Source organism: Nannospalax galili, unplaced genomic scaffold, assembly GCF_000622305.1.
Source record: "Nannospalax galili isolate Female #2095 unplaced genomic scaffold, S.galili_v1.0 scaffold530, whole genome shotgun sequence".
Lineage (NCBI taxonomy): Eukaryota > Metazoa > Chordata > Mammalia > Rodentia > Spalacidae > Nannospalax > Nannospalax galili.
This window is the reverse complement of record NW_008328331.1, coordinates 543,707-568,946: the sequence shown is the minus strand read 5'-3', so window position 1 is coordinate 568,946 and position 25,240 is coordinate 543,707. Positions and strand designations below refer to the sequence as shown.

The window sequence follows — 25,240 nt, the reverse complement described above, 5'->3', positions numbered from 1 at the left end:
CCCTATATCTCCTGCTCACATGTGTAGCCTCTCCATTATCAACATCCCTTACCAGACTGGTATATTTGTTACAGTGAAACTATATTAACACACCATTATCACAGAGTCCATAGGTTACATTGAAGCTCAGTCTTAGTGGTGCGTGGTCTGTGAGCTTGGGCAGATGTAGAATAATATGCATTCAGCATTTTAGTTACTATATGGAGTATTTTCTCAGTGCTTTACCTGTTCTGCCCTCCTTCCTATGCCCTGACATCCACTGATATTTTTACTGCTGCCGCAATTTTGTGCTTTCTAGAATATCATATATTGGAGCTATACAGTATGTGGACTTATCTGATTGGCTCCTCTCACTCAGTAATGAGCATGTATAAGGTTCGTCCATGTCTTTTCTTGGCTTGTGCTAATGTTTGGTTAAGTAGCCCCTAAAGATCAAAACTAGGAAGCAACCAAAATGTCCTTTAGCAGGTGAATGTAGACTAGATGATATTATGTAATGCTTAAGAAGAGCCGTGGAGCTGTATTAGTCAGCTTTCTGTCACCTAAGATAATCAACTTATAAAGAGAAAAGATTTATTATGGCTCAATTTTTGAGGTTTCAGTCTGTGAGAGGTTGGCCCCATTGCTTTTAGCCTATGACAGCCTATCACAGGTGATAGGCAAGACAAAAACATACACTTTGTAGCCAAAAGTCAGGAGAGAAATGTTAGAGATCAGGGTCCCACAGTTTCCTTCAAGGGCACACCCCCTCCCCCAGTCACTTGAAGGCATCCCATTAGGCCTTACCTCTTAAAGCTGAGGATTAAACCTTTAGCATGCAGCCATTCCAAACTCTTCTACATTCCTTCCACAAACCAGTTCCAGAAGCCTTCAACTGCATTGTCAGGTTTAACCTAGCAGTGGCCCTATCGCCCAGTACCAGTTTTCTATGTTAGTGGCTTTTCTCTTCATTGTGACCAAATACATGAAAGAAGCACCTGAGGGGAAGGACTTATAGCTCACAGTTTCATTGTGGAAAAGACATGTTGGCTAGGGCTTTGGCTTTGCTACAGGAGCTTATATCATGTTATATATCATATCATATCCCAGTGTCAGCTGAGCTGTAGAGAGACACAGGCTCAGGCAAGAACTGGGACCAGGCTGTAAGTCATAAGCCTGCCCCCAATGCCTTACTTCTACCAGCCAAGCTTTACCTGTTGAAGGTTTCACAACTTCCCCAAATAGTACCACTAGTTGGAGGCCAAGTGTTCAAACACATGACCCTCTGGGGACATTTTCCAAAGCATGACAGGATCATCTCAATGATACGAATGGCATGCAGGTATTTGGGGGGAGTTCTTGAAGGTGATAGAAGCTTTCTAGTCTCTGGTAAGCAATACCTCTGGGGCTAGGGTCCTAGACAATCAGTGGCCACTAAAGCTACCCTGGGCCAGTGGCCTCCGAGTCCTTTAAGTCATGAACTTGAAGAATGAATTTCTCAGATAATTGGTGAGTTTTAGAAAGAAGCTTTATATAAGAGAGAGCTTAAGAGGAAGCAGGCAGAGCTATATGGTAAGGTTGCCAGTGAGGTTGCCTTGTCTAGGGGTTAATAGATTTTACTGAGTTGAAGCATGGGGTGGGCAGGCTGGTCAGTCCTGCTTATGAGTGTTCATGTATCTCAGTTTCTGTCACACTCATGCCTAGCCTCCAGGAAGTTGTAAAGGGAAAAGAAAGGTATCAAGAAACTAGAACTAGAACCAGTACCCCAAACTTTCTGGCATGGACATAACTGGGTTAAAGCGAAGGACATTTACCGCTTCTGGCTAGAACAAGTCTCAGAACTGTTTGCTTTTAGGTCCCTGCCCAGTTTTCTATCTACTTCTCATCATGGAGTTTTCCTTTGGCAAGTTTTCTGGGATGGAACACTGCTTCCTGGATTGCTTGCCTTCTTCCTCATTGGTTTACTCCCTTGTTTTGTTGAAGCATACTTTCAACTTCTTCAGAAAGGCCTTTGGCAATTTAATTTTCTGAGTTTTTGTATTCTTTGAGACATACTTTTTTTTGGTCTTTTTGAGACAGGGTCTCCTTGTAGCCCTAGCTGGCCTGGAACTCACTATGTAGACCAGGCTAGCCTTGAACTCACAGAGATCCACCTGCTGCTGCCCCTCAAGTGCTGAGATTAAAGGCATGGGCCACCATGCCCGACAAGATAAACTTTTTAACCTCAGGGATTGATTCGTATAGTTCAGTTAGGCATGGAGTTCTAGGTTGAAAATCATTTTTCTCCTGAATGTTGAAGGCAGTTGCTTTGTTGCTGACTTGAAGTGAGTGTTGCTAATGAATGGTGACAACCAGTCTCTTGCTCAGAGAGGCAGTTTTGGTGTTCTGGGGCTTTCTTAAAAAAAAAAAAATCTGTTCCTGTGGCCAGTGAGATGACTTAGCAGGTAAGGGCTTTTGCTGTCAAGACTGAGGACCTGAGTTCAGTGTGGAACTTGCATAGTGGAAGGAGAGAACTGACTCCCAAGTTATCCTCTGGCCCGTGTGTGTATACGTGCGTACATATGTGCGTGTGTGCGTGTGTGTGTGTGTGTGTGTGTATGTGTGTGTGTGTGTGTGTGTGTGTGTGTAAAACCATCAGGAAAGTAGTTACAGTAAGAGAAGAAAAAGGCCCAGGACCAGTAAGATGTGGAGGAAGAAAGAAGAACCAGCAAAGGAAGGAGGCAGATAGTAGCTGCTGAGGTAGAGGACAGTGTGGCATCGAAGGAGTGTTTCAGGAAGAAAAGAAGCAGCCTTTGTGGCGATCACTATGGAGGCTGCTCAGAAAATTAAAAGCTATTCTATAACCCAGCAGTCCCATTTTTGAGTATTTATACACAAGATACGAAGTCAGTACGTTGAAACATCTACCTCCCTGTGCTCAGTGCACTATTCATAATAGCCAAGACGTAGAAGCAACCCAAGTATCCATTAGCAGTTGACAGGAAAAAGCAAATGAGGTGCATACATACAACATAATATATTACTCATTCAAAAAGAAAATCCTGTCACTTGCAACGACATGAATGAAGGTGGCAGATGGTATGGTAAGTGTAATAAGACTGGCACAAAAAGACAAATGCTGCGTAATCTCACTTAGGTGGAATCTAAAACAGTGAAAGGAAAAGGAGTCCATAAACTTAGATGCCATGGAAATATTGAGGATGTTGAAGACTAAAGGGAAATTAGGTTTCACAACAGAAATTACTAGAACTCTTTGAGAAAGCAGTTTATGAAGCATGATAGGTTAACAAAGGTCCAAATGTTAGGTCCTTGGAAACTAAATAAGTGAGTTCTTTGTGTAGGAAGCAAGATAGTTTTATAAGATGGCAAGTTTTCATTTGCATCTCCCTCTTTTCCTGCACTCACTTTTGAATACTCATCCAATAAATCAAAGGTTATTAATTTATTTCACATGCCACCATTTCCCTTATCAGCTCACGTTGGGATGAAGACTTGCCATAAATAGCCCCAGAAATAATTGTTTGAGAGCGATAAGGAATGAACAAATGAACTCAAAATATTTTATTTTTAGCTTATGAGAATCACCACTTCAGTTATCTGGTTATAGTGGTTTCAATGGGAATGTCCCTCCATAGGCTCCAAGTATTTAGACATTTTGTCCCCAGTTGGTGACACTGTTTTGGGAAGTTTTAGGAGATGTGGCCTTGCTGGAGGAAGCACATCACTGGGGACAGTGTGATGGTTTGAATGAAAATGTCCCCCATAGGCCTTGCCCACTCTCTTGCTTCCTGTGCCTACTTGAAGATGTGAGTAAGAGCTTAGCTTCCGCTCCTCCTCTAACCACCTCTGCTGCCATGCCTCCCCGCCAATACTGTAATTCTCCTGGAACCGTAAGCTCAAATAAACCCTTCCTTTTGTAAGTTGCTTTGGGTCAGTGTTTCTATCATAGCAACAGAAAAGTAACTAATACAGGCAGGTTTAGAGAATTCTTAAGCCTGGCCAGATTACCAGTCGCTCTCTGCTTCCTGTGCCTGCATAAGGTTGTGATTGCTCAACTTTCTGCTCCAGCTGCCTTCTGCTGCCATGCCTCCCCTACCTTCATGGATTCTAATCTTTCTGTAAGTTGTCTTGGTCATGGCGTTTTATTACAGCAACAGAAAAGTAACTAATATACAGGTCCGTGATTTAAATGATCTTGCTATTGCTTTCTTCCATTGACTCTCCCCAATGCTGGGGATTAGACCTAGGACCTCATGCAGGCTAGACACATGCTCTATTTTTGAACTATATACTAACACCCTTTGCTATTTTTTTTTTTTTCCCTTTGGTCTTTTTGAGACAAGGTCTCCCTGTAGCCCTAGCTGGCCTGGATTCGATATGGAGACCAGGCTGGCCTTGAACTCACAGAGATCTTCCTGTCTCTGCCTCCCGAGTGCTGGGATTAAAGGCGTGCGCCACCACGCCCAGCTCACCCTTTCCTATTTTAATTGTACATTTTATGCTCTGAAAAGATGTATTTTTCCTATTCCTTGTTTCTGCCTATGACAGGATTTTTCCCTCCTATTTTTAATCTAAATTTATTTTTTAGGTTAATAGCTTTATCTTTTAATTGTCAAATTAAAATTGTATACATTTATTATGTTTAACATGTTTGGGATATATATATGAATTGAGTTAATAAGTGCATTACTTCACATTTTTTTTTTCTGGGAGATCACTTAAAATGTACTCTCAGTTGCTGGGCGTGGTGGCGCATGCCTTTAATCCCAGCACTTGGGAGGCAGAGGCAGGTGGATCTCAGAGAGTTCAAGGCCAGCCTGGTCTACATAGTGAGTTCCAAGGACAGCTGGGGCTACAGGGAAACCCTGTCTCAAAAAAGACCAAAAAAAAAAGTACTCTCAGTGACTTTCAAGAATATAGTGCATTGTCATTAACTGTAACTTCCATGATGCATAATAAATCTCTTGAAATTATTCTTCCTTCCTTTCTGAAATTCTCATCACTCTAACTTTAATCTAGCTCCAAACCTTAGCAGCTACATTCTACTTTATTCTGTGAGTTCTGTGAGTCCAACATTTTAGATTCCATATTTCTGATGGTTAGTGTTGTCAGCTTGACAAGATCTAGAATCACATGGGAAGCAGGCCTTCTGACATACCTGTGAAGAATTATCTAGTTTAAGTTAGCCTCTGGGCATGTCTGTGGGAGGTTATCTTCATTGTGTTTATCAAGGTGAGAAGACCTGCCAGTTCTGGGTGGTGCCATTCCCTTGCTTGGATCCTGGTTGATCCTGGATGGTACAGATGGAAAGGGGGAACTGAGCAGCAGTATAACAATCCCTCTCTCTTTCTTGATTGTTGATGTAATGTGACCAGTTGCTTTACACTCCCACTGCCTTGATGTCCCTGTCAATGTACCTTGAACTGTGAGCCAAAATAAACCCTTTCTCCCTTAAGTAGCTTTTATCTGAGTATTTTATTAAATCAGGAAAAACAGACTAGGACAATATATAAGAGATATCATATAGCATGCATCTTTTTGTGCCAGCACATGTTCATTTTATGGTCACAGATGACAGAATTGCATCCTTCAAGACCATACTTATAATAGTATTCCATGTACATGTAAACACTTTATGCATATGTAGATGCTTTTTTCTCTATATATCCATCAATGAGCACTTGGCTTAATTCTGTCTTTGGCTGTTGTGAATAACACTGCAACAGACTTGGGAGTAGGAAGTATCTCTTGAACATGCTGACTTCATTCCATTTGTATACATACTCACAATTGGGATTGCTAGATCATGTGATGATTATATTTATTCATTTTTGAGACCTTTATCCTATTCTTAATCATTTACATTCCCACCCAAAGTGCACAAGGGTTTTTTTCACATCCTTACCAGCACTTGTCTTTGTTTTTTATACATTCTGACAGATATGAAGTGAGGTCTCATTGAAGTTTTAATTGCCTTTCCTTGATTATTAGTGCATTTTTATATGTTCTTTGGCTACTCTCTGTTTTTTATTTATTATATAGATTTGTTGAATAAGTGTGAAACGGGATCAGGAAAATTATAAACCAGCCAGCTCACTACTTACCTGCTCTTGGTTCCTTTCTAGTTCCATCTCTGTGAATACAGTCTGATATGTTTTGATTGACCACACTGTATTTTTTTATTGACATTTTTAAAATGTAACACAGTAGGCATATTTCTTTCATTGTATTAGTCTTATGAGATAGAGCTTGCTTCCATTTTATTTAACCTCTTGATCAGCCAGCCAGCCTCACAGATGGGAATAAGTAGAAGACTAGAAGAGGCTAAGAGTAGGGTATCAGCTGAGCGGGCTCCTATCCCATCACCATTGTCTTCTCCACACTACTGCTTCACCTGGCTTTGGTGTGTAAGGTAGTATGACCAGTGACGTGGCTTTGAGGTTATCCCGAGCCTAACCTATTTTACCTGTGCCGAGAACACTGTAGTCTAGAGCTGGGAAAAACCATTACACACAAAGACTATTATAGTGAGGCTCTGGATATCCCTTTCTTACTGAATCCTGTACTGAAGGTGAGAAACATTTTCCTGAGTGGCTGTGGAATATGCCTTTGCGTCATCATAAGCTGAACCCTGATATATCGGGGACTGCTGATTATATCTTGAGCTGCAGACTTCTGCCACCTGACTCCTCCCCTTGAGTGCTTGGAGGAGCTGTGTAAGGCTGGCCTCTAGGCACCTAAGGAAATGAGCAGCCAAGCACCAGCCTTGGTTTGTCTGAGGATGAATTTTAGCTGCTCCCCATACCTGCCCTTTGCTCCTCATGTTTTCTAAAATGATGAGTACAGAAATACAGAAAGCCTCAGAAAACAGGGACGCAGTTTTAAAAAAGAAAAGAGAACAGATGCAATAAATATTTGCATTATATATTACATAATACACAACTAGAAATATTTCCTAAATAAACTTGGGTTTGCTGTTTTAAGAAATCTCTGAGTAGTTTATGTAAGGCACAAGTAATACTCATAAGAACGGAGCAAAAATTGGCAGTAAAAGGAAGGAAACGCAATAGGTGACTGAAGGTAAAAGAGGGAAAGGGGGAGAAAGGAAGAGGAGTCTCACATGACTGATACTTGAAGAATGGCATATGCCATCGTGATAATCCTAGGCCTGCAGGTTTGCCTGTTGGACTCAGTTACTGTGAAACTTACATGATCTTCCAAATTTTTAGTATAGCCCTCGCCAAGATGACTTCATTCTTGAGGATTGGTGTTACCCAAACATTTTATTGCTTAGTGGTTTCAGTCTTCATTTTATAAGAATAATTAAACCTTTTCCCCATTGAGTAATTTAGTGTGATGCAAGTGGGGTAACTAGATGTCTAAAAGTTAAAAAAAATCTTTTACAATACTCAGTGTCTGAGGAGCTTAATTTTAAAAGTTAAAGAATCATAGTCTCTGTATGGTAATGTGACAGAGCTTCTAAAGGACTCAACAGTGCGTGTCCCCACTGCTCCTCATCACTACCATGTTGGGAATCTGGGCCAGGCTAGATACTGAACCTGTTATAGCAATGGGCTGTGGCCAGCTGAGGGTCCATTGCACACCCACGTCCTACACTGTAGAGAGCTAGAGAATGATGACAGTCTCTGGGATCCTTCATTATTGGAAACTACCTCCAGGTTATAGCAGACCCAAGTGGTTTTTGCATTTATTAAATAGGTCCCAAATCTTCATTTCCTTATGACCTCTGGGGTGAACTCCAATGTCAGAGAAAGTTAATGCCCCGGGTTTTAACCCCTAGATATTTTTTTATATTATCTGTAGTATAGTATAATGAAAAACCCCTGTACTTTACATTTCTCATTATTTCTCATAGTATTCTAAAGTTTGCATCATTTCCATGTCTTTTGCAGCTGTTCAACATCTTTATCCCTTTCTTGTTTCTGGGAATACAGATGAACATACAGTTTCCACTTAGACCCTTTAATATTGCTTGTGTTTTCTAACTCCTTGTCGTAGTCCTCCCTTCCGCCTCTGTATCCCCCTTCCTTTCTTTTTCCTATTAAAGACAGAACCTGGAGCCAGGCAGTATGCTACTATTCAGCTATATCTCCAAGCCCCTCTTCCTATTTTCAAAGTTGCCTTCAGTCAAAATATGTTAATGATGTTTTCTACAGGTTTTTGTTGAGAAGTGTATGATGAACTTGAACTTTGTTTAGTTATCAGCATTATCTGTATAGATGTACTAAGTTGCTTATGTACTAAGTGACTTGTAAGACATTTGCAAATTGGCTGCTGTAACTGAAAGACCAGTAATGAGCCAAACTCCAGAGTTGATTTGATTTTACAACTCAGTGATGGCATTACAAATTTGGTTTCCATGTTTCTTCCCTGCAGCCCAAGTCCCACCCTCCTCTCAGGATGGCAGAATGGTTGTCAACCCTTCCCACATCCATATGATGGTTAGTCACATCCCATCACAGATGCCCCCAAAACACTTCTTCATGTCCATTGATCTCAACTGAGTTTTGCGTTCCTGCCTTGAACCACTAAGTATGGCAGCAGTAGGATTGTTCTGGGTAACTCAGGCTTGGAGACTGCTTCCCTCAATGCACAGAGCTGTGGGAGGAGGTTCAGAAGCCCCAATCAGAACTGAATATCTAGAGGAGGAGGAGCTGGATGAAGGGTGATGGCCACAGCAGCCTCTACACCTTGTGTTTTGAAGACATTTGGGTTTCATTGTAAAAGTGCTTCTTTTTTCTTCATCTTCTGTCTTTAGGGGCTGTTCCAACAACCAAACGGACAGGCATTCCAGCTCCACGGGAACTCTCAGTAACTATCTCAAGAGAGAGGTCTGTGCCGCGTGGTCCCTCCAGCTCCAAGAAGTTGGGGTCTAGTCCAACTTCCTCCTGCACCCCCACTCCTACCAAGCACCTGAAGATTACTTCAAAAGCCAAGCAAGAGCATGAAGGTGGAGAGAAGGCTGTGCTTGAGTCTCAGGTTCGGGAACTTCTGGCAGAAGCTAAAACCAAAGACAGTGAGATCAACAGGCTTCGAAGTGAACTAAAAAAATGTAAAGAGAGGTGGGCCCTGAGCACTGAAGGCACCAACACTTCAGACCCAAGTGCAGATGGGACGCCAGCCCCTTTAGGTGACCCAGAACCTTTGATAAGAGCCCTTGAGGAAAAGAACAAGACCTTTCAAAAAGAGCTTGCTGACCTAGAGGAAGAAAACCAGGCCTTGAAGGAGAAACTGACTTACCTTGAGCAGTCACCAAATTCAGAAGGGGCAGCAAGTCACACGGGTGGCAGCAGCTGCCCAGCATCCATAACCCAAGAGTCAAGCTTTGGAAGCCCAGCTGGAAATGAGCTGTCCAGTGAAACTGATGAGTACAGAAGAAGCACACATGGAAGTGCGTTACGGACATCAGGGTCTTCAAGCAGTGATGTTACTAAAGCCTCTCTGTCACCGGATGCTTCTGACTTTGAGCACATCATAGCAGATACCCCATCTCGGCCCTTGTCAGCCACTAGCAACCCCTTTAGGAGCTCTAAGTGCTCCCCCACTGGGAGCTCCCCCAACAACGCCAGTGAGCTGTCCTTGGCCTCCCTTACTGAGAAGATACAAAAGATGGAGGAGAATCAGCACAGCACTGCAGAAGAGCTACAGGCCACTCTGCAGGAATTATCAGACCAGCAGCAAATGGTGCAGGAATTGACAGCTGAGAATGAAAAGCTGGTGGATGAAAAGACAATTTTAGAGACATCCTTCCACCAGCATCGAGAGAGGGCAGAACAGCTCAGTCAAGAAAACGAGAAATTGATCAACCTTTTACAAGAGCGAGTGAAGAACGAGGAGCCCAGTGCCCAAGGAGGAAAAGTCCTCGAGCTAGAGCAAAAGTGCACAGATATCCTTGAGAAGAGCCACTTTGAACGAGAGAAGTTGCTCAACATTCAGCAGCAGCTGACCTGTAGCCTACGGAAGGTGGAGGAAGAAAACCAAGAGGCGGTGGACATGATTAAGCACCTGAAGGAAGAAAATGAAAAGCTGAATGGGTTCCTAGAACTCGAACGGTATAATAATAGTGTGATGGCCAAAACTTTGGAAGAATGTAGAGTTACCTTGGAAGGATTGAAAATGGAGAATGGGTCCTTGAAGGCTCATTTGGAGGCTGATAAGCAAAAGGCCACGGAGGCCAGCAGTACCTCAGGGCAGATGGCAGAGGCCTGCGAGGTTCAGGAGATGCTGAAAGTGGCTCGAGCTGAAAAAGATCAACTGGAACTGTCTTGCACTGAGCTCAGACAAGAGTTGCTAAAAGCAAATGGTGAAGTTCAGCATGTTTCAAGCCTGCTAGCCAAGGTAAGAAGAGGGATCTCTACTAGTCTTTACTCATCTTTGTTAACATTTCTCTGCAGGACCTTAGACTCATAGAGTCATTTGTGAATATAGCATTCTAGTTTAAAGATCTGTTGGATTCCAGACAGATTGGTATTGGGAATTCAAAAATGAAAACACCCAAATTTCTGTGCAAACAGTTCAAAGTATAGTGGGGATACAGTGAAATCATATCAGATAGTAAAATGCAGTGATAAAGAATATAAGGGTCTTGATGGTTGAGCAGTTTCATAGCATGCTTGAGGATCTAGATTTGATCTGCAGCACCACACAAAAATAAGATAAAATAAAATGTGAAATCGTCCTCTATGTTATTAACTCTTGTTGAGTTTAATGTTTTCTGAGCATCTTCTAAGCATTGGCTCTTTTAAACATGGTTTTAAAAATCCAGATAGTATTTTGCTATGAAACTATTTTATATTCATTGGTCTCCTGTTGGCTGTTTATGCTCTTTCTGGTCTTGGAATATTGTAAACATTTTTTTATATCACTCTGATTATTTCTTCAGGAAAAATTCTTAGACGTTGACTTAGTAAGTCAAGGAGTATAAACATTTTAAAGACTTTCAACACGTTTAGCCAGATTGCCCTCTAGAAATAGCATGTCAATTTGTTCCCACCAGCAGTTCATGAGAGCACTTGCTTCCCTGAGCTCTTGCCAAAACTTGGTATTAAATTATGTCATTCAGATCTGTTAATCATTTCCTGTAATTTTTTTAACCTTTTTAGTTTATATCCCAAGATGAAATAAATGATCACATCTTTCATTTTTTTAAATAACCCTTTGATTTGGCTGGAATGTTGTTATATGATACAAGACTATTGGCGGTGATTGTGTGATATTGTGTCTGCCTCAGAGTAGTGCTGGCTTCTTGTTCCTGTCATTTTCAAGTTCTAGGTTGCTTGACCTGGGGGCTGCTGGAGAGACAAGGTTAAAAACACCTTATTTCTGGGCTGTCAGTGTTTTAAAAAGTGGTGTATGACATAAGCTTCCAGGGGATTTCTGCCAGTTGCTTCATCTGTTTTAGGGACCAGTCAGTTGCAGTCTTGTTCTGTACTCAGCTGTCTGCCAGTCTTGGTGGTAGGTGGTGTTAGGAGATTTTATTGTTGTCTGTGTTGTAAATTCACAGGTATTTTACTGAAGGAATGGAAACAGTTTCATTAGTGGTTATGAACCAGGCACTCATTGAATTGTATGCTGATAAATGAAGCTTTGCCTTAGCTGCCTTGTAAAATAAGATTGCTTTTTTTTTTTTTTTTCTGCTTCAAGATTCCTCATTATGCTTTATGCAAAATGTTTCACCTCCAGGGTAGACCTTCTTGAAGTCTTCCCTCAGTCTGTCTTCTGTCTTTTTGTTATTTTGATTTGAATTATGTTCAAATATGTGTCAATAAATAATTTGGCATCTTAAAAATAACTTACTTTTCCAGATCAAAAAAGTATATATTCATTACAGAAGATTTAGAAAAGTATAGAAAATAAGCATTACCATTAACCCTACCACCTGAAAAACTTCTGCCACCGTTTTACTGCATATCTTTTTAGACTTTTTCTCAGTTTCTGCACATCTATGTCTCTGTATAACATACCTGAATTGACATGACTATAATATTTACTCTTTCTGTACAAAAGACTATATTGTGTATGTCCACATTCCATGATTACAGTGAACCAGTTAGATTAGTTTACAGGCTCTGCTTGTAACCTGTTTCTTACTTATTTCTACCTTTACTCCTTTTTAAAGAATTTATATAGCATTTTTTCTTACTAATTTTTTATTTATTTATTTATTTATTTTTTTGTATGTTTAAGACAGGGGTCTCCCTATAGTCCCAGCTGGCCTGGAACTTGCTGTGTAGATCTACCTGCCTCTGCCTCCTGAGTGCTTCGATTAAAGGCATGTGCCACCACACCCGGTCCTGATTGGATTTAAGGATATGGATTTTCCCTTATAGTTTTGTTCAAGTAAAAATAAATATAGAATATTTTGTATAAATTTAATCTCTTTAGAGGAAACAAAATATTTGTGTCATCTGTAGACTACAAGCACAACATATACTTAAAATCAAGCTATTTCTTAAAAATTAAACTGTTATTCACATATCCTATAACTTTATTGGTTTCCTGCCAACAAGAGTTATCACATACTGACAGTGGGACACTAGCCAGGGTTATTAAGAGGCTCAGGGTAAAAAAAAAAAGTGAGGTATAATGCTAAATAGAGAACATATATGTGTGCTACAGCTCTGTGATTTTTGTACTACCTTGTATGCAGACATCATCAGTCTGTCTATAACTCTTTCACATTAATGCAGGAAAAGCAAATCCCAAATAAACTTCCTAAATAAATGTTTTCTGTTGCTTTAACAGACCTGAGACTGGGTGATTTAAAAAGAGAAAGATTTATTTGAGCTGCTGGCTCTAGATGCTGCAAGTCTAAAGTCATGCAGCTGTGTCTTACAAGGGCCACATGCTGCTTCTATTCATGGTAGAATAGGAAGGAGAAACTGTCCCTTATGTAAGAGCCTGTAAGGCAGTGAAGGGGGATACCAGCATCTTTTCCTAAAAACACCCCTCTAGGTCACTAATTCAGTCTCCTAGCAAGAGAGATCCTGTGAGACTGTATCCATATGCTCACAGGGATAGTGCCCCCACTCCTGAGTCCCTCCTAAAGACCTCACCTGTATTCGTTACTTTTCTCATTGTTGTGTCAAAATACTTGACAGAAGCAGTTTAAGAAAGGAAGGGTTTATTTTGGCTCACAGCTTGAGGATACAGTCCATTACAACAGGGCAAGCATGGCAGCAGGAGTGTGAGGCTGCTGGTCATACTGTGTCTCAGGAAGCAGAGAGCAACAAAGGCTGCTATTCATCTTGCTTTCCCTTTTATTCAGTCCCAGACCCCAGCCCATGGGATAGTACCATCCACATCTAGGATGGGTCTTCCCTTTCAGTTAAACCTTTCTGGAAATACCCTCATAGACACACCCACATGTGTTTCCATGGTGATTCTAAATCTAGTCAAGTTGGTAATGAAGACTGATCACAATACCAGTACATTGAAAATCAAATGTCAACATGAGTCTGGGTAAAAACAAACCATATGCAAAGTGTAGTATAAACTGATGAGTCAGTGCATCCCTGCTGCAGGATATCAGCTAATCCCTGACAACCACAGATTCTAGTGATAATATGTAGGAATCTCTACCCAAAGGGAAACAAGACACTTGTAGCACAGAACTACGATGAAGGTTGTAAAGTGCTAGACTTGGATCCTCCTTACTTGTCCAGTGATTAACTTCTTTCCATCTTTCCACTACAGTGTTGAGTAGAACAGTGATATAGATGGATTCTAACCTTGGACCTCATTTAAAGGGAACCACTCAACCTTTGATCATGAAGCATGTTTGTTGTAGGCATTTGCTGCATAGTCTGTGTTCTGTCATCCACGTGTTTTACTATGAAGCATCTCGTTTTATTAGCCTGTTTTTAAATAAAGGACAAAGTTTTGGGGGGGGTGGTTTCCTGTATTTACTAATATGAGCTGATAGTTTTTGTGTCATCATACGACTTTTCCCCCTTTCATTTGTTACTGAGGTAGATTACAGGAACAGTTTTCTTTCTGGTCTTTTTGAGACAGTGTCTCCCTGTAGCCCCAGGTGATCTGGAACTCCTTTTCTAGACCAGGCTGGCCTGGAACTCACAGAGATCCACTTGCCTCTACCTCCCAAGTGCTGGGATTAAAGGCGTGCACCACCACACCTGGCAGTAATTGTTTTTACTAAGCCAGTACAGTGTAAAATCATTTGGCTTTTCTTCAGTAAATCTTCAGTTCTCAGTTACTTTACTTGACATTTATGCCCAGAACCTGCATGTATAACCGACTGCCTTAGACAGCTGTTGGTGGGCAGTGACTCTTCGATTAATCAACCAAGCAAACTGGTGTAGTTAAAACTTCCATCCCCTGAGCATGGCATTCATCCATTCTAATGCTTGGCAAAAGGTGAATGCTATGAGGACAGGGAAAAAAAAAAAACTGTGTTTACAAACAGAGAAAGCAATGCCATCCCAGCCTCTGATGTCTGAGAGTAAACAAATGTAGGAAATCTATGTAAGTCTCCAGAAGAGCCTGAGAAGCTTTAAAATACACCTTTAAAAATTGTTCTTGAGGGCTGGGGAGATGGTTCAGTGGTTAAGAGCACATACTGCTCTTTCAGGGGATCCAAGTTCAGTTCCCAGCAACCATGAGAAATAGCTCACAACCAACTATAACTCCAGCACCTGGGGGATCTGACACGTCTAGCTTCTGTGGGCACCTGCACTCATGTACACATACCCACACAGATACACACATAATTAAAAATAAAAATAAAGCCAGGCATGGTAGCTTTAAAAAAATCTTTTAAAAATTGTTTTTGATAATAGTTGGGTCTCTTCCTTCTACAAAATAGAAAATTGGTAGGACTTTTACAATAACTGATTGTTTTCTAGGCCTTTTCCTCTCATTTTTTTTTTTTTTTTTGTCTTCAGCAGTTCAAAAGAATCACTGCTCTTTTCTACTTCTCTGATAGATATACCTAAGCATTTCGTTGACAGCTTACATAACACTTTGGCAGAACTTTGATGAAGTGTTTGATTTCTGGAGGATCTCAAAGCCTCAGCCTCCAGTGAAACAAACAGGTACCCAGGGGCCTGAGCTGGCCAACAAGCTGCATATGGCTCTTTGGGACTATTGTTTTTCCAGATTATAATGACATAACTTTGATTAATTAATTAATTTGATTAATTCTGTATCTTAACATGTTACCATGTTACCAGGCTGGTGTTGAACTCTTGGACTCAAGGGATCCTCCTGCCTCAGCTTCCACAATATTATACTAGAGGCACAGGCCACTATGCCCAGGTTTCAACTTTTTTCTTTTACCTTTCAGCTATTAGGGATCTTGATTTCAAGTTAGAATATTGACTAGGTTTGAACCCTAGAAATTTAAAAAGAAAAAATACTGACTTTCTACCCTAATGAGACAGAAAGTTTATAGTTGGTATCTTTAGGCACTTAATTCTTTCTTTGGAAATTCATGGTCCTCATCCAGAGGAATAAGATTATAAATAACTACCTGCTATGGTATTCAGGAGTTAACAGGAAGTGGTAAACTGATCATTGTGTAGCTAGTGTTGGCTGTGAAGCCAAACTGATTACAGCAGGCATTGACCAAAGACGGGAGAACCAGAGTCTGAGAGAAAACTGTGCAAGTGGATAATCTGTAGCTGTGACTTCAGAATAGGATGTCTTTAAGGACTTACTAGATCTTGAAACTTGGCTTGAGTAGCCCAGTAGTCAGGGAGTACACCCAGGTTGATGCCTTGGACATAAAGAAACAGAAGCCCCAGTTGTCCACAATACATGATACAAGCCTGTGGGCACTCACTCTGCTCCTGTATTTGGACGCCAGAAAGTAGACGGACATCTGTGGGTAAGGCTGTGGGCTGACAGCTCTGTGATTCCCTCCCTCCTGCTAGCAATGCAGAGCAGCTTAGTGTCTGCAGGTATTTCAGCCCTACATGTTGGTGGCTTGAGGCTGAGCAGTCTCCTTAGGTGCCTCAGCCCTTTGGGAAGAACCCATTTGCCCAGAAACCTACCCCAAAGGCTTCCACTTTATATCTAATTGGTCAGAACTGTGCCACACACCCACCTCCAGTCTACCTCTTGAAATTGGAAGAGCATAGCCTGGTTATTGAACAAAATTGGGATTCTGAAAGGAAGAAAAGAGGGAATGGCATTGGGGTGGGTCATGGACAACAATTACCACCTTCCAACTGGACTCTGTTCTTATTTTTCCCCACAAAGCTTTCCTGGTGATTTGTAATCATGTAGATCTGTCAGCAGGTCCCCATCAGTGACTGAGTTTTCTGCCTTAGTCCTACTACCTCCTGCTTGTGCAGACCATCCAGGCCAAGTCCTGGCCTACTCTGGATGTTTAAGGGTTTCTTTGCCCCTCTTACCTGTTCCCTCCTGCAACTTTTTGTCTCAACTACAGTGACACTTCTTCAGAGAGACTGTCAAGACCTGTCCCAGTAAATTACACCTCCTAGATCAATCAGGATCACTTTGGTAAAGCTTTTTGTCTTCCCAATACCTGGGAAGTTACTTACAAGTGTTGGTGAATCTTTTGGGTAGTCAAGAGGGAACCTTAGGACTTTTGGAATATTCCCCATGCCTGAATGACAGACTGTGCTGTGTGAGAGTTGGTTAAAGTTGCTTGGCCAAAGACATAGAAATTTCAACATCCTCAATTTAAACATGTTACCCCCTGTCTGGCCGCAAAATATCTACTGTCTTGTTAAACAGTCCTGGGAGGAAGGCATGTCAGGAACTTCTGTAAGCAGGGCTTGTTCTTCAGCTTTCCATGGAACTTAGGAGGAGGTAGAAATCCATGGGAGGCACCTATGGTGGCAGCTTGGGGAGAAGCCTAGTGAGCCTTCCCTAGCCTGTCAGCCTCTAATGGTGGGCTCATTGCCACAGTCCCTAGCCTGCCTGTGTGTGGCTCTGTAGCAGAGGATGAAGCTCATGAAGATTACACAGTCAGCATATCCATGCACCCCTTATCACGTGAGACAGCTACCAGGTCGGCATGTCTGCTAGGCTCCTCCTCCTCCTTTGAACTTGAAACTCATGAAAAATGATGGGTGCTGAACTACTGGGTGAATTGAGGAAGGATGATCTTGTCAATGGAGAGCCTGATCCTCTTTGGGGCTCTGCCCCCTGCACGTATGTATGGTTCCACTGGAGGGTGCTGCGCCTTACCCGAGTTTCCTTCTCTGACTTGCTTGCTGTTCCTTGTGATGGATTTATTTTCCTCCTTAGACACATTAGTACTTCTACTAAGGTGAGGCCAGAGCACCATTCTCTTCCGTGAACTTAACCTCAGAACTCATCTGTGAACCCTAGCATTTCCCTAACATCTCTGTTCTATGTATGTTTTGGGGCAGTACCTGCTAGAGGAATCCTGCAGTCCACATCCTTCCTGAATACTGCCGTGCAGCTTACTATTAGTTCTCAAAGGCAAAATTCAGATTCTTAGCCTCATCTCTGAGTTTTCCAGAGCCCTTTTTTTTCTATAGCAGAATTTTAAACATCTTAGTATATATTTCCCCCTTTGTTGACAGAACAGCATAACCAAAAAATAATAATAAAATTCAGATTTAGGTCAATAATAATGCAGTATCTATTCCCAGTAGAGCTCAAGAATGAAGCAGAAGGAGTTTTTCAGTAGCCAGGGTAGGTGTCAAGCATAACACACATTCTTTTTTTCAATATATATATTTGTCATGGTTTGATTCTTCATTGCTGTGACAAAACACTCTGACCAGTACCAACTTGGGGAGGAAAGGGTTTATTTGTCTTACATCTCCCAGGTCGCATGCAGTTCATCAGGGAGCCCAAGGTAGGAACTCAGGGCAGGAACCTGGAGGCAGGAGCTGGAGCACAGGCCATGGAGGAACGCTGCTTACAGGCTTGCTCCTTTGGCCCCTGCTCAGCCTGCTTTCTTATGCAACACAGGCCCACCTGCCTAGGGGTGGCACCACCCACAGTGAGCTGGGCCCTCCCACATCACTCATCAAGAAGATGCCCTTCAGACATGGCCACAGGCCAGTCCAATAGAGGCAATTCCCCGATTGAGGCTCCCTCAACCCGGGTGTGTCAAGTTGACACTAAAGCTATCCAGTACAATATTGAAAAAAAAAATATTTTTGTACACTCCCCTATAGCCTGCCCACCAGATTCCATACATTCTGTCATATATGTTAAGGCCTATTGAGTCAAGTTTGTGTACCCATATGTTCTTCTGTGTGAGTTCATTTCCTGAAGCCTGTTTAGCCTTGCTAGCATCACTCCCTTAAAGAAAACCAACTCTCCCTCACCCAGCAGTGATCAGCTGCCAATAGTTCCTTGACTAAGGTTGGGGCCTCCTGCCCATTTCTCCAGTTCTATGTTGGGTTTTTGTTTTATTGAGTTTGCATGGGTCTTGTGCATACTGTCACCATTCCTCTAAGTTCATATGAGCAAGTTCCCAGAAGCCTGGAAGATTCTGTTTCCTTATGGTCATGCACCACCCCTGGCTCTTACACTCTTTCCACCCCCTCTTCCGCAGTGGTCCCTGAGCCCTGGGGGGATGAGGTTTAATATAGGAGTTCTACCCAGGACACACACTGCACAGTCTCTTATTCTCTATACTTTGACTAGTTGTGGCCTTCTGTAATAATCGCTCCTGTTGCATGCAGAAGCTTTGCTAATGAGAGTTGAGAGATGCATTAGTATTCTCTCTATCCCCTGTTCCACTCTGTTCTGTGAGCCTTAGGTTCCATTGTTGGTGTGTCACTTAGGGCTGGGCATCTCACAGACACTTATTCTATGTGTGTGTGACCAGTTATGGAACTCTGTAATAGTCTCCATTTGTTGCAAAAAGAAGCTTCTTTGATGAGTGGTGACAAGTATACTTGTCTGTAAATATAAGGATCCATATTTAGCATAGAGTAAGAAACTATGTTTGTCTAGGGATGTGACAGACATAAGGTTTTCTCTAGGGTCTCTGACCTCTCCAGCCATGTATATTTGACTATATTTACAGTACCACACATAAGTTCCTCCCATTGAGCAGGCTTTTTAAGTCCAGTTAGACGGCTGTTGATATCCTAAGATTGCAAGACACATTCTTACAACTGCTGTGTTTTGTGTATTTTAGGTACACTACTTTTTTTTTTTTCCTATAAAGCCATTGGCTAAGAGTTGAGTACTGGTTAAAATTTATTGGAAAAGAATGTTAATTTTATTGGATCTTAGCTACAAACACTTTTTAATGTTCTATCTTCCTTTTAAATGACTAAAGCTGTCAGGAGTTGGTAAAAGTGAGCAGCTTAGCTGCTTTATTGACAGCTTTCAAACCCTCTCTGCCACCATGCAATGGCAACTGCCCTGAAACTCATCCAGGCAGCTGCTCAAGGTTTGGCAGAGACCAAGGCCAGACTGGGACCACTGTTGTCAGCCCTGAGGTGGGCAACTATAACTTCAGAGCCTCTCCCTTGTCTCTCTGCCTGCCCCCTCACTGGAAATCACCAGGGCTGTCAGTTAAACAGCTACTTCTTTTTTAAAATTTTATTTATTATTTTTATTTTATGTGTATGTGTGTATTGCCTGCACGTAGGTAAGTGCACCCATGTTGTGAAATGACCACAGAGGACAGAAGAGACTGTCAGATCCCCTGGAACTGGAGTTATGGACAGTTGTTAGCTGCCATGTGGGTGCTGGGATTCGAACCCAGGTCTTCTGCAAGAACAACCAGTGTTCTTAACCACTGGGCCATCTCTCCAGCCCCTAAACAGCTACTTCTTCAGTGACATAGAGCCTGCCCTGTGACAACCCTCTCAAAGGGATTTTGCTATAGCTGCAGAAACCACACAGGGGGCATGGCTGCTGTGGAAGCTGTGTCTTCTGTCCACAGGCCACCACTGTAAGAGCTGCCCTTTGGGGGGACTCTCCTTCAGTCACTACCACTCTAAACACCCCACTGTGGTTCCTTGAGGCTTCCCTTTTACCAAGATGGCTTCACATCCCACAGCAGTTCTAGATATCTCCCAATTTGATTAGGGAAGAGCACCTCCTCCACCCATGAAAGACAGGACAGGCAAGCCCAGTATCCTGCACAGATTGGTATGAGTAAGCAAAAAGACTGGACAGGAGACTATGTATGAATAGCCCTGCCCTTCTCTAACAATACAAATAGCCCTCCCCCATCTGAGTCCAGGAGACCTTCCTCTTGTGTACTATACCCTTTGCTTCAGCATAGTTTCCAATAAAGCCTACTTGTGATTTTTATCTTGGGTAGAGTAGGCTGAGCTAGCTGCACCAAGAACGAATCACACCAATGGCTGCTAGCCCTGAGCACATCTGCAGCCAGAGAATGCCTAAAGAACTCCTGAGAAGTGTGGATGGTTTATACTACGGAGAACCAAAAACTGAAGAAGCGGAGACCTGGGGAGAGAGGAAGGACTATAGAAGAGTGACAGGGGCAAGTGGCCTGACCACTGGAAGAGTTCCAGAGACTCTCCATAAGCTGGGCATGGTGGTACATGCCTTTAATCCCAGCTTTCAGGAGCCAGAGGCAGATGGATCTCAAGAGATCGAAGCCAGCCTGGTCCATATAGTGAGTTCCAGGCCAGCTGGAGATACAGGGAGACCCTGTTTCAAACAAAACAAAACCAAAAGCAGCTGGCTACCCTTTCAAAGTTTTTTGGTTTTTGTTTTTTTTTTTTGGTCTTTTTGAGACAGGGTCTCCTAGTAGCCCCAGCTGTCCTGGAACTCATTATGTAGACCAGGCTGGCCTCGAACTCACAAAGATCCACCTGCCTCTGCCTCCCAAGTGCTAGGATTAAAGGTGTGTGCCACCACGCCCAGCTCAAAGATTTAAAAAAATTTTTTTTATTTTTATGTGTATGAGTGTATTGCCTGCACGTATATAAGTGTGCCTGTGTTGTGCAATGCTCAAGGAGATCAAAAGGGGAGGGTGGAGATCAGAAGAGGGAGTTGGATCCCCTAGAACTGGAATTGTGGATGGTTGTTAGCTGCCACGTGGGTACTAAGAACCAAACCTGGTCCTTTGCAAGAACAACCAGTGTTCTTAACTGCTGAGCCATCTCTCCAACCCCCCTTCAAAGATCTTGAGACTGGTATGGTGGCACGTGCCTTTAATCCCAGTACTTGGGAGGCAGAGGCAGGAGGACCTCTGTGAGCTGGAGATCAGCCTGGTCTATATAGTAAGTTCAGGCCAGCTGGGGCCACAAGGAGACCCTGTCTCACAAAAACAGAAACCAAACCAAAACAAAAGGGCTAGTAGCTCTGTCTGCTGAGGATCCACTAAGTGGCTAGAAGCTGAGCTCCTGACACTCAGGGCGTATAGTAACACTAAAGAGTCAAGAACCACTAGCATACAAAGTTCTGGCAACACTTTGCCTGTCTCTGACTTCTGACTGAGCAAAAGAATGCTCAGCTGATGATGACACTGTTAGTGAGTGGTTACTACTCTAATTTGTTCATTGATGAAGCTAGAATTCAAAGCTAGGTCACACCATACATAGCACACTTATCCTTAATCATGAACTTCTGCTGTTTTCTGAAAGCAGAGATGAGACAGGAACATTTACATAAATAAAGACTAATACTAAAGGTCTTAAAACCAACAGCCTCTGGTTCAGAGAAAGTAGGAAAATTGTAAATGGAGCCCACGTCATCAGGCTTATATCGTAGGCACCTTCACTGGCTGAGCCATCTCACCAGCCTGGTCCAAAGAATTTTAAACAATAGCTATAGAATCACAATTGTAGTTGAGAAAGATTACTTTGATCACAGATGAGAAAGAACAAAGGGCTAAACAGGCTGGGATAGGAGAACAGGGATTAAAGTGATATTTAGATGATTAGGAGTTCAACCCAGTAGGGTTTAGTGATGACTGATTCATTGTTGGGGATTATAGAAAGAGACACTTCAGTCCCTGCACAGACCCCAGTTTGGTGATTGTGTATGTGAGGACACTTGGAACCCAGAGCGGTATGAGGAGAGTTGCTGGGACCAAGGCTGTGGTCAGCTCTTACAGGTCCAGCCTCCTTCATCCTGGGGGCCCCTCAGCATCTAGGTCAAAATACTTCCTAGGCCAAGAGCTCTGTCATTCTTGTATCTAAGGTCTCCTTTGACCCATCCTTTCTTTTAGAAGTAGTAAAAATATGTCTAATAATATTCCCCTAGTGCCTTTCATATCCTGAGGTTTGTAGAGTTTAAACTCTGTTGGAGGAGGCACTATTGAAAAAGGTAAGGAGGATTCCTAGGATCTTCAACCATTCTCTACCCTTGTAGATGGTTTGTTTGTATTCAAAGTAATTTTATTTTAAGGGATAATATAATGAATTTAGTCAAACACAAGTAAAACGACAAACACAAGCTGGGTATGTAGTTCAGTAGTAGGGCATTTGTCTAGCATGTGGAAGGCCCTGGGTTCATCTCTGACACTGCTAAAACATAGCCTCCAAACTGACAAACATCATTGCACAACAAGCAGTTACTTTCCAAGTCAACGTTCTTCCCGTTGGCAGCACCAGCCACCTTTGCTGGCATCTGACAGAACTATTTTTATGGCTTCAATGTTGCTGGAATTCATTGAAAATTTATTACAGTGACCTAGCTCTATACCTGCCTGTGTCTGTATCGTTGGTATATGACTATTTGAATGAAAGCTAGAATGATTTCTCAAAGGCAAAAGCCTCCAGGATGCTATTTTTGCCATCAGAATCTACTTAAAACAGCTGTAAAACTGAAATGTTTAGACTGTTTTCATTTCAGCATGTTTTACTTTGAATATACTGAATTCTTGGTTCCTTATGTATTGATAACTGTATCAGCTGTAGATTTGTTTCCTTATTCTCTTTATTTATTATTCTCCCTTCTTGGGGCTAGTTTGTATATAGTGAGGCCTTGGGTCATAGTTGATCTCCAGCTTGATTTCCTTTGTACTTTTGTTCATCATAATAAACTAAAGGAGATTGTATGGCTGTCCTCTATAGAGATCTTAATTCAGTGTAATTCAAATATCTTGGGGTAGAGCCATCACAGAGTTGTTAACAGTTCTGCAGGAGAGACTCCAGATGTGTGTATGGCAGCCCTCTAAGTCTGCATGGTAAGGTGCATTCAGGGCTCCCAGGACTGAGAAAGACTCTTCTTACACCCTAGCTGTTGAGGTACAACTGCAGCTGACAGCACTTAGCTGGAGCCCCTTCCTGGACCTACTACTGCTGAGAACAGCCCTCCCCAGGGTGATGCATCACATGACTAACCCACTGGGAAGATAAAGACCAGCCTCTTGCTTCTTTCTGGGGCAGTAGAAAGGGAATGCTAGGTGTGGCATTCCCTGCCTTTGTTGGACAGCCTCACAGCTCTATTGCTTCTGCTAGATCCTGCTTCCACAGTGAGGCTCCCCCAGAGTGTCTCGAAAAATTTCCTGTGTGCACATCTTCTCCATGTAATTCTAAGGAATGTGATCCTCAACAGTGTCTTTTCCCCAAGTTCAGTGTCTGACAGACTGAGAGGAGGTGATGACATTTGCAAAGACTCTAGCCTGGTTTGATCGCAGAGCTGTCTCTATCCACCTGACTTTGGCAGTAGTCAGTGAACCAGGAAGTGCTCTTGATGTCCTCTTTCTGGGAAATGTCAGCAACTCACTTGTTTGAATCCCACTGACCTTATTTCTGAAGAAGTTGATTCTCAAATATAAAAGGTGCTTGGAATGCTTGGAAGTGGTTTGTCTTCAAGGGAAACAAGGAAAACCATGTTGCTGGATGTCTGATAGTGTAATTCTTGAATTACAGAAACTAAATTCAGAAGTTTGTGTTGCTGGTCACAAGAAAGCAACACAAAAAGGCAATCTAGAATTCCAGTGATGATCAGAATACAGGGTTTTAGTCTCAGCTGCTTGGGATGCTGGATTATTCTTTTTTTAAGATTTATTTTGATTTATATGTGTGCCTGTGTGTATATAGTTGTATGTAGGTCAGAAGAGGATGTCAGTTTCCTAGGAGCTGTTGTTAGAGGCAGTTGTGTGCTCTCCAACATGGGTGCCAGAAACTGAATTTGGGTCCTTTGAAAAGGCAGTATGTACTCTTTAACTGCTGAGTCATTTCTCTAACCCAAATTATTCTTTTTGAATAATTTTCCATGTATATATATAGATATATATATATATACACACATTTAGGTGTGTGTTAATCTGTAAAATGATTATAATTTGAAAATATTAATACATCTACCTGTTGATCTAGCAAATCCCTGTGGGATGAAATGGTAAAACTTTTTTTTTTTGCTTTCTGGAATATTTCATTAAACTTGAGAGAATTTATCAGACACTGATAAACTATTTAACTGTGTGTGGTGGTGCATGCCTATAATCCTAGGACTAGGGAGGCAAAGGTGGGAAGGTTGTGTAAGTTTGAGGCAAGCCTGGGCTACATAGTGAGTTTCAAGCTAGCCTGAACGCCATCGAGAGACCTTGTCAAAAACAAAACAAAACAGAATGATACCATCAAAACAACAAAAACAAACAAGGCTTGACTTGGCATTACTAGAATTTAAACCTTGGTAGTTTAGCTCCAAATTCTGTACCCTAAGCCATTTTAGTGTATGTAGTAAATTTCAGGTTTTCAACAACATCTTACAGTGATGTTTTATATGTCACAATGCAGAGCCAATGCCTTTGTAATGGGAACACAGATTTATACCCAGTGCTGACCCTTAATAGGGGCTAGGTGCTCTGTTTTGGTCTTTTTGTTGGTTCTCATGCTGGTCCTTATTCCCATCCATCTACTCATCCATCCATCTACTCCATCTTCCCAAGTGAAAGATATCACAGTACTGCCTGGCAGTGTTTAATTCATTCATACATCAAGTTCTCATTATGTGCCTCCTGCATGTCTGACACTGCAGGTAGTGTACTGTGGTGAGTAAAGCAGACAAGACCCTGCTCCTGTAGGCTCCCCAGCCAGATGGGTTACATAGGAAGTGTAACTGGAAAAAATTGGATTGGGTGTGAAGACTCTCTCACACTTAAGAAAAAAACTAGGAAGAAATCTTGTATATCAAATTTAGATTACCTGAAGCCAGGCGTGGTGGCCAAAAAAATTTTTTTTTTAGATTACCTAGTAAATAAATAAACACCTATTTAATAATTTTACTTAAATGGCTGTAAAAAAAAAAAAAGGAGCAGTATTGTTTATTACAGCCTTGGTCATAGTAATAAAATAGTGTATTCAGGCCCCGGCCCCACGCCTTT

At 42.0% G+C, this 25,240-nt stretch overlaps 1 protein-coding gene across 2 annotated transcripts in view; it reads left to right on the top strand.

The window, feature by feature from the left end:
- The window catches only part of Specc1 (sperm antigen with calponin homology and coiled-coil domains 1), a 330,607-nt gene that overhangs the window by 184,201 nt on the left and 121,166 nt on the right, over positions 1 to 25,240 (top strand). For both annotated transcript variants that reach the window (XM_008825314.3, XM_017795771.2), the window contains exon 4: positions 8,759 to 10,338. In XM_008825314.3, coding sequence (XP_008823536.1) covers positions 8,759 to 10,338 — 1,580 coding nt within the window. The remainder of the gene's footprint in view (positions 1 to 8,758; positions 10,339 to 25,240) is intronic.